Source organism: Panthera leo, chromosome B1 (assembly GCF_018350215.1).
Source record: "Panthera leo isolate Ple1 chromosome B1, P.leo_Ple1_pat1.1, whole genome shotgun sequence".
NCBI lineage: Eukaryota > Metazoa > Chordata > Mammalia > Carnivora > Felidae > Panthera > Panthera leo.
In genome coordinates, this window is record NC_056682.1 from 104381163 (window position 1) to 104391840 (window position 10678).

Sequence of the window (10678 nt, forward strand, 5' to 3'; positions counted from 1 at the left end):
ATTCATTCATTCATCCACCAAGATGAAGACCATGACAGTACAACCTCGGGATGTGTCACAGCACTTTGCTTAATAATATAACATCTGAAGGCAGGCTACCTGGGTATTAATTTTGGATTTACTGCTTACCAGCTCTTGGGCTGACTTGAATAAAATATTTTCTGAAACTCAATTTTCTCATCAGTTAAATGAAGATAAAAGCAGTATTTACCTCTTAGGATTGTTGGAGGAATTAGATAAGAGAGAACATACAGTGTTCAGGTTAAGTACCAACACACAGTAAGAACACAATAAATGTGAGCTATTAAAGATTATAACTTTGTTTTCAGAGAATTTAAAACCATACCCTATGTCATAACTACTTAATTGTAGTTACATCATCAGATAAAATTCTAAAATATTCAGCCAAAAGAGAATACCTTCCATAATCTGCTTATAAGGCTAGTGATGTGATTCTTTTAAATGTAACTGGAATGGGGGCGCCTGGGTGGCTCAGTCGGTTAAGCGGCCGACTTCGGCTCAGGTCATGATCTCACGGTCCGTGAGTTCGAGCCCCGCGTCGGGCTCTGTGCTGACAACTCAGAGCCTGGAGCCTGTTTCAGATTCTGTGTCTCCCTCTCTCTGACCCTCCCCTGTTCATGCTCTGTCTCTCCCTGTCTCAAAAATAAATAAAACGTTAAAAAAAAATTAAAAAAAAAAAAATGTAACTGGAATGTTTTCCGGATTAGCAAAATGTTTAAATTACACTAGATCTAAACTATAGAAAAAATACTTTGTGTGACTTCTCTATACATTATTCAGTGTAATAGTTTAACTCTTATTTTAACAAAATAGCAAAAATTATTCTAATTGTAGTTAATCCTTATCCTACTTCATTTTAAAATGTTGACTACAAGCAACCAATGGATCCAGGGAGAAATCAAAGAAAAAAATTTAAGTGATATCTTGCCATCTGCAACAACATGGATGGTCTTAGAGGGCAATAATGCTAAGTGAAATAAGTCAGGGAGAGAACAACAAATACCATATGATTCCACTCATATATGGAGTTTAAGAAACAAAACAAACAAGGAGAAAAAGAGCCAAAATAAAAAATAGACTCTTAAATACAGAGAACAAACTGATGGTTGCTACCAGGTCAATGGGCCAGGGATGGGTGAAATAGATAAAGGGGATTAAGAGTATATTTATCTTGAGCACTGAAAAATGTACTGAATTGTTGAATTCTTATATTGTACCCCTGAAACTAATATGCAAGTTAATCACACTTGAATAAAAAACCAAGGGGAATGGGGCACCTGGGTGGCTCAGTTTAAGTGGCCCATTCTTGATTTCAGCTCAGGTCATGATCTTGTGGTTTGTGAGTTCGAGCCCCGCGTCGGGCCCTCTGCTGACAGCTCAGAGCCTGGAGCCTGCTTCAGATTCTGTGTCTCCCTCTCTCTCTGCCCCTGCCCCATTTGTGCTCTGTCTCTCTCAAAAATAAATAACATTTTTAAAAAGTTAAAAAAAAAAAGGGGAGGGACTGCTTAGAAATGTGGAGTGGGCGGAACCCCTAAGACAAATGAAAATGGAAACACAATGTTCCCAAATCTAGGGTATGCAGCAAAAGCAGTTCTAAAGACATTCACAGCAATACAGGCCTACCTAAAGAAACGAAAGTCCAAATAAATAAACTTTACATGTAAAGACTCTAGAAAAAGAAGAACGAAACCCAAACTTAGTAGAAGGAAATATGATAAAGATCAGAGTAGAAATAAATAAAAGACAGACTAAAAAAAAATTTTTTTAGAAAAGACCAGTGAAACTAAAAGCTGGTTCTTTGAAAAGAAAAAAAAAAAACCAATAAACCTCAAACCCCAGAATTAGTTTAACAGGTGAATTCTACTAATCATTTAAAGAGTTGGTAATTATCTTTGCCAAAAATCAAAGAAGAAACACTTCCAAACTCATTCTACAGAGCCAACATTACCCTCATATCAAAACCAGACAAAGATACAGCACACAAAGAAAGAAAATAACAGGCCTATAGTTCTGATGAATACAGATGCAAAAATCCTCAACAAAATACTAGCAAACCAAATTCAACAGTACACGAAAAGGATCATACACCATTATCAAGTGAGATTTATTCCAGGGATCCAAGGGTGGTTCAATATCTGTAAATTAATCAACATTATGCTACATTAACAAAACAAAAATCTTATGATCTTAATATATACAGAAACAGCATCTGACAAAAATTCAACATCATTTATGATAAAAACTCTCAACAAAGTTAAAAATAAAAGAAACATACCTCAACATAACAATGACCATATATGACATAGAATAACATACTCAACAGTGAAAAACTGACAGCTTTTCCTTTAAGATCAGGGACAAGACAAAAATACCCACTCTGGTCATTGTTATTCAAGAAGTCCTAGCCACTACAATTAGATAAGAAAAGAAATAAAAGGCATCTAAGTTGAAAGGAAGTGAAACTGTCACTATTTGCAAATGATGTGATAATATACATAGAAAACCCTAAAGACTCCACCAAAAAACTTAGAATGAATTTAGTAAAGTCACAGAATACGAAATTAACATGTGGAAATTAGTTGTTTCTATACACTAATAATGAGCTATCAGAAAGAGAAATTAAGAAAACAATACCATTTAAATTGCATCAACAAAAATAAAATACCTAGGAATAAATTTAACAAAGGAGTTGAAAGACCTGTACAGGCATACCTCTGAGATATTGCAGGTTCAGTTCTAGACCACCACAATAAAGCTAATACCGCAATAAACCAGTCAAATAAACTTTTTATTTTCCCAGTGTATACAAAAGCTATGTTTACCCTATACTGTCATCTATTACATGTGCAATAGCATTAGGACTAAAAAACGATGTACATACCTTAATTTAAAAATATTTTATTGCCAAAAATGATAACCATCATCTGAGCTTTCAGAAAGTTGTAATTATTCTATTGGTGGAGGGTCCTGCCTCAATGTTGATGGCTGCTCACTGATCAGGGTAGTGGCTGTATAAAGCTGGGGTGGTTGTACAATTCTTTTTTTTTTTTTTTTTTTTTTGGCAGTGGTAGGGTGGGGTTGTCTTCCAGTAAGGACTGGAAACCCTGCTAGACAAATTCTAAAAGAGCTGTAACACTCACAATTTCTTAAAATAAGACCATAAACCTTGCCACATTGCCTTCCTTTCGCCAACTATTTTTATGTAGCATGCAATACTGCTTGACAGAATTTTACCCACAGTAGAACTTTCAAAATTGGACTCAATCTTCTCAAACTCTGCTGCTGCTTTATCAACTAAGCTTATGTAATATTCCAAATCCTTTGTTGACATTTCAACAATCTTCACAGCATCTTCCAAGAGTAGATTCCATCTTAAGAAACCACTTTCTTTGCTCATCTGTAAGATGTTCTCATCCACTGAAGTTTTATGAGATTGCAGCAATTCACATCTTCAAGCTCCACTTCTAATTCTAGTTCTCTTACTTTTTCCACATCTGCAGTTACCTCCTCTACTAAAGTTGTAAACCCCTCAAAGTCATCCATGTACTTCTTCCAACCTATTAATGTTGATATTTTGACCTCTTTCCATGAATCATGAATGTTTTTAGTAACATCTAGATTCATTAGTCTTCAAGAATATTTTTAATTTACCTTGCCCAGATCCATCAGAGGAATCAATGCCTATGCCTATAGCCTTATGAAAGCTGTAGCCTTATGAAATGTTTTTTTGTTTGTTTTTTTGATGGAGTGCCCAAGCAGGGGGAAGGACAGAGAGAGGGAGAGAAAGAATCTTCAGCAAGCTCCATCCCCAGCACGAGCCTGATGCAGGACTCAATCTCACCACCCTGAGATCATGACCTGAGCCAAAATCAAAAGTCAGATGCTCAAATGATTGAGCCACCCAGGTGCCTCTGAAATGTATTTCTTTTTTTTTTTAATTTTTTTTTTTTTTTTTTTTTATTTTTGGGACAGAGAGAGACAGAGCATGAACGGGGGAGGGACAGAGAAAGAGGGAGACACAGAATCGGAAACAGGCTCCAGGCTCTGAGCCATCAGCCCAGAGCCCGACGCGGGGCTCGAACTCACGGACCGTGAGATCGTGACCTGGCTGAAGTCGGCCGCTCAACCGACTGCGCCACCCAGGCGCCCCTGAAATGTATTTCTTAAATAGCAAGACTTGAAAGTGAAAATTACTCCTTGCAGAATGGATGTTGTGTTAACAGGCATGAAAACAACACTAATCTCACTGTACATCTCCATCAGAGCTCTTGGGTAACCAAGTGCATTGTCAATGAACAGTAATATTTTGAAAGGATTCTTTTTTTCTGAATAGTAAGTCTCATTAGCAGGATGATTTGATAAACCATGTTGTAAACAATGTGCTGTCATCTTTGTTGTTCCATTTAGAGGGAATGGGCAGAGTAGATTTAACATAATTTTTAAGGGCCCTAGAATTTCTGAAATGGTAAATAAGTACTGGCTTCAATTTAAAGTCACCACCTACATTAGCCCATAACAAGATATCCTGTCCTTTGAAGCTTTGAAGCTGGGCTTTGACTTCTCTCTTCTAGCTACGAAAGTTCTAGGTGGCATCTTCTTTCTATAGAAGGATGTTTTGTCTACACTGATAGTCTGTTGCTTAGCGTAGCCACCTTCATGAGTTATCTTAGCTAGATCTTCTGGGTAACTTGCTGCAGCTTCTACATCAGCACTTGCTGCTTCATTTTGCACTTTCTGTTATAGAAAAGGCTTCTTTCCATAAACCTCATGAACCAACCTCCACTAGCTTCAAACATCTCTTCTGCAGATTCCTCACCTCTCTCAGCCTTCATAGAATTGAAGATAGTTAGGGCTTACCTCTGGATTAGGTTTTGACTTAGGGGGATGTTGTGGCTGATTTGATCTTCTATCCAGACTGCTGAAACTTTTTCCATTTCAGCAAGAAGGCTTTTTCACTTTCTTATCATTTGTATTTTCACTGGAGTAGGACTTTTAATTTCCTTTGAGAACTTTTCCTTTGTATTCACAACTTTGCTGTTTGGCACAAGAGGCCTCACTTTCAGCCTCTCTCGACTTTTGCAATGCCTTCCTCACTAAACTTAATCATTTCTAGCTTTTGCTTTAAAGTGAGATACATGAGGCTGCCTTTCACTTGAACACTTAGAGGGCACCGTAGGTTTATTAATTGGCCTAAGTTCAATGTTGTTATGTCTCAGGGAATAGGGAAGCCCAAAGAGAGGGAGAGACATGAGGGAACAGCCAGTCAGTGAAGCAGTTAAAACACATACAACATTAACCAATTAAGTTTGCTATCCCATATGGGTGCAGTTTGTGGTGCCCCAAAACAATTACAATAGTAATATCAAGGCTAGTAATTACAGATCACCATCACAAATATAATAATGAAGAAGTCTGAAATACTCCAAGATTTTAAAAAATGTGACTAAGCCACACAAAGTGAGCAAATGCTATCGGAAAAATGGTGTCCACAGACGTGTTTGATGTAGGGTTGCACAAACCTTCAGTTGGTAAAAAAAAAAAAAAAAAAAAAAAAAGGCAGTACCTGCAAGGTGTAATAAAGTGAAGCACAATAGAGCAAGGTATGACTGTACTCTGAAAGCCGCAAGACATTTGTTGAAAGAAATCAAAGATGACACAAATGGAAAGATATTCCATGCTCATGGATTAGAAGAATTAGTATTCTTAAAATGCCCATACTACCCAAAGCAATCTACAGATTCAATGCAATGCTCATCAAAATAGCAATGACATTCTTCACAGAAATAGAACATGGAACCACAAAAGACCCTGAGTAGCCAAAGCAATCTTGAGAAAGAAGAACACAGCTGGAGGCATTATGCCTCCTGATCTCAAACTATACTACAAAGCTATAGTAATCAAAATGGTGTGGTAAACACAGGAATACAGAGACACATAAGTCAATGGAACAAAGAGCCCAGAAATAAACCCATGCTTATACGGTCAATTAATATATGACAAAAGAAGAACATACAATGGAGAAAAAAGTCTATTCAATAGTGTTGGGAAAACTGAACAGCTACATGTGAAAGAATGAAACTGAACCACATTTACACAACATACAAAAATAACTTCAAAATGGATTAGAGACTTGAATGTGAAACCTGAAACCATAAAATTCCTAGAAGAAAAGATACGCACTAAGCTCTATCTGATATCAGTAATACGTTTTTTTTGGACCAATCTCTTTAGGCAAGGGCAAAAAAGCTAAAATAAACAAATGGGATTGCATTAAACTAAAAGCTTTTGCAGAGCAAAGGAAACCATCAACAAACCAAAAAAGGAGGACACCTGACTGGCTCAGTTGGCAGATCATGTGACTCTTGATCTCAGGGTTGTAAGTTTGAGCCCCACACTGGGTGTAGAGATTACTTAAAAATAAAAAATATTTAAAAAACAAAACAAAAAGGCAGGGGCACCTGGGTGGCTCAGTCAGTTGGGCGTCCAACTTCGGCTCAGGTCAGGATCTCACAGTCTGTGAGTTCAAGCCCCACATAGGTCTCTGTGCTGACAGCTCAGAGCCTGGAGTCTACTTAGGATTCTGTGTCTCCCTCTCTCTGTGCCCCTCCCCCACTCGTGTTCTGTCTCTCTCTCTCTCTCTCTCTTGCTCAGAAACAAACACAAAAAGAAACAAAAAGAACAAAAACAAAAAGGCAACCTAATTAATGGGAAAAGAGATTTTCAAATCATACATACGATAGGGGATTGTTATCCAAAGTATATAAGGAACTCATAAAACTTAATATCAACATCAACAACAACCCAATTAAAAATTGGGCAGAGGACTTGAATAGATATTTTTCCAAAGAAGACATACAGATGGCCAACAGACACATGAAAAGATGTTCAACATGGAAATGCAAATCAAAACAATAAGATATCATTTCACAAGTATCAGATTGGCTATTATCAAAAAAGACAAAAGAATAACAAGTTTTGGTAAGGATGTGGAGAAAAGATAACCGTCATGCACTGCTGGTGGGAATGTAAATTAGTGCGTCACTACTGAAAACAGTACATTTTAATAATGTCTACTTTTAGTAATTTCTTACAAGACATACTCCACAATTTATTTCTCAGTGGTTTTTAAAAGTATTCATCAAACTGCATAACAATATTTACATTCTGAATTCTTAAAAATGAAGTCAGGCTTTTTCTAACAAAATCTATTTGAATAATTGTTTTGTTAGTAAGGATTGGCTTTGAAAATTAGTTTACATGGCACACATTTTAACATCCGGGACAACAGATCTCCTGAATTGAAGAGATAGAGGTGGAAGTTCAGGGACACCAAAGCAGCTAGAATTGGCAGGGCAGAGAACTGCAGAGGAGAGAGCTGCACAGAGCAAATACCAGAGCTCTACAGAGGGTCCCCTTTGAGTATTCAGGCAATACTGTGAGGAAACCACCTATGGCTGGGGAAAGAAGTATTCCAAAAGATTAGAGGGGATAGTCCCCAGAACTCAAACCCACCCAGGACAGTGCCTGCTCCCAACAGCCGAAGTTGAGTGCTTCATAATTCACAGATAATTGATTAAAGAAAGAAGGGTCTTGTCCAGTAGTAGATAAATTAATCCTAGATTAAACACAACTCTGGGACTGCCTGACAAAGCTTAAAAGTAAAATGATCAAACTGTTTCCAAATAAAGTATACCAGAACGAAGTTCAAGAATATTTCTAGGAATATAAAAATATCCATCACCCAACAAGATAAAACTCAAAATCTCTTACATCCAATAAAAAATTACTAGACATTAAAATAAACAAGAAAACATATTCCCAAATGAGGATAAAAATCAGTTGAAACCCATAATTTGCAGAATGACAGAATTAGTAGACAAGTACATTAAAACAATAACTATATTTCAAATGTTCAAGATGCTATAGAAAAGACTGAACATGTTAAGTATAGACTTCAAAAAGATTTTTAAAAGACCCAGATCAAACTTCTAGAGGTAAAATTACAATGTCTGAAATCAAAATACGCTGGATGGGATTAATAGATTAGACACTGCAAAGGAAAGGATTAATGAAGTTGAAAACATAGTAATAGAAACCATACAAAATGAAATCAAGAGAAAGAAAAAAAGATTGAGAGTGAAAATGAAAAGAGCATCAGTGGGCTGTGGGACAACCTGAGGCAACCACTTTTATATATAACTGGAATCCTCCAAAGGAAGAGACAGACAAAAAAGTTTGAAGAAATAATGGTTGGGGAGCCTGGTAGCTCAGTCAGTTAAGCATCCAACTTCGGCTCGGGTCATGACTTCATGGTTCATGAGTTCAAGCTCCGCGTTGAGCTCTGTTCTGACACAGTCAGAAATAATGGTCAAAAACTTTCCAAGTTTGATTAAAATCATAAACCCACAGATCTAAGATGCTCAATAAGCCCAAACACAAGAAACATGAAGAAAACTATGTTGAGGCACATCAATATCAAATTGCTTTAAGCTAGTGAAAAAAAGAAAATTTTATAAGGAGCCAGAGAACAAGGACACATTACATACAGAGGTACAGAGGATGACAGTTTTTCATTAGAAATAATGCAAGCCAGAAGATAAAGGGCCAAAATCTTTAAAGTTCTGAAAGAGAAAAACTGCCAACTTAGATAGACTTCTTTAATGAGTAAAAATATCTTTCAAAAACAAAATTGAAACATTTTTTTCCAGACACACAAAAGCTGAAAGAACTCATTAACAACAGATCTGACCTACAAGAAATGTTAAAAGACTTCCTTCAAGGAGAATAAGTGATACCAGGATCTACACAAAGGAGTGATGAGCAACAGAAACGGCAATAACTATGTAGAGGAGTATAAATAACCTTCATGATAAAGAGCAATGGAATGTTCATTTAAAAAAATATATTGCCACTGGAATATTTATCCATTTTCTGTACCATGTAAGTATGCTTTACACAACTACATACTGCATTTTGGAAGCCAGAGAAAAGGACAGAAATAGAGAGAAATATATATACATATATGTTTAAAAAAAAAAAAAAAGACCTAGAAAAGGGTTAACAGAAAAATATTTGTGATAGAAGCCCTTTCTCACAGCTGATTTAATTAAAAGCATTTCATTCCACGTTTTTTTGGTATACAGTATTTCCCTATATCCAGTGCCATTCAATAAATATTTTCCTGCACTTCTCATAGCACTTAATGCCAGTGGGATCTTTAGGCCAGGGAAGAACAGTGACTGCCATTTAAGGGTCCCAATGTATATCAGAATGCTGATAGAAAAGCAAGGTTAGTACATATTTGCTAATTAAAAGAATTTCAACAAGGACTGAAGCAAAATGGATTAATTTTCAATTCCACTAAAATAGTGGTATCTAAATTATGATACCACAGAGACGATTTAAGGCTGCAGTGGAAGGCGAAGGGAGTTTGAATCCTGAGAATTAACTGTGCATTCTCATCTCAACCCAGGCTATCTATGGGGATTTCACTAGATTCCTTTTAAAAGAAAAGGGGGAGGGGGGGAAGAGATTAGTTGATTCAAAAAAACTATTTTATGTATTTCAGAAACATATTTTTAACTTACTAAATAAACATTTTAAGTCAAAAGATGTTTTTATAGCATAGATATGCATTATTCTGTTGCAAAAACATTCCCATTTATATTAAACAAATAATATTCACTTCTGTTTATAATAAAAAAACAAAATGCCAAGCCAAAATATTTTTGATACAATTAAAAGTAATATTAAAAAGGGTTTCCAGTCAATAATAACTTTACTCTTAATTTACAGTATAAGAAACTTTAAACAAAGGACTTCTTGAAAAGCACTTTTGAAAATTAAACAAGAAATTATGGTCTCACCTGTACAGCACTATTAAGAAAGCAGCTGTTTTGTCCTGGTTCATTTAACAAGCCTTTGGTAGGGGCTAGGGACAGCATACTTCCAGGTTGATAAGCTTTTCCAAGATTGCCACCAGGTTTCCGTAAGAATTTCACCCATGCCATTTTCAAGAAACTCTGTTTACATTAAAGCTAAGAATAATATATATTACATGATATTTCTGATGATAAAAGGGATGATGTCTTGAATTGTCCACCTAAATTCAATGCAGTCAATTATAATAACATAAGTTTCCAAGTCCATATCTTTCCTGTTGCTGTAAATTTTTGATGACTTTGTCAAGCAAAAATAGGGCACACAAACACTGAAGTTCTAAAAAAGAAAGCTATTTTAAACATGACCTTAAAATTTTTATATGTGTTTAATTTTATAAGAGAGTTGTATAGTTACAGTAAAAAAAAGATTTTTTTTTTAAACTGCTAAAAACAATGTCAATGAACAAATAATTTTCTTTGAAGTACAAGCCATTTGTCTTGATGATTTAAAAACCAGATGATACAAAAAGATGTTGAGTTCGCATTTGGCACGATTCCTTCGGTCATCTGTTTTCCTTATGTTTTTTTAATAAGAAGATTCTCTTTTCCAGGTGAAGTTATCAAAGGTGACTCCATATTTGTTATCAACGTGACTTCAAAGCAAATCTACAAGAAAGAAAATAAATGTTTAAATAAAAGTAAAGGCTAATCAAGAAAATTGCTACCTTACTATTTGAACACAAATACCAAATATATACCCAAGGAGGATTATAACT

At 35.7% G+C, this 10678-nt stretch overlaps 1 protein-coding gene and 1 non-coding gene across 3 annotated transcripts in view; both read right to left on the reverse strand.

The window, feature by feature from the left end:
- USP53 (ubiquitin specific peptidase 53) overlaps positions 1–10315 on the reverse strand; it is a 50243-nt gene extending 39928 nt beyond the window's left edge. For both annotated transcript variants that reach the window (XM_042935612.1, XM_042935611.1), the window contains exon 1: positions 9888–10315. In XM_042935612.1, coding sequence (XP_042791546.1) covers positions 9888–10031 — 144 coding nt within the window. In that variant the 5' untranslated portion in view covers positions 10032–10315. The remainder of the gene's footprint in view (positions 1–9887) is intronic.
- On the reverse strand, positions 3095–3159 carry LOC122218834. The gene has a single exon (XR_006202143.1). It is a non-coding gene; the product is annotated as a U7 small nuclear RNA (small nuclear RNA).
- Positions 10316–10678: the final 363 nt, after the last annotated feature.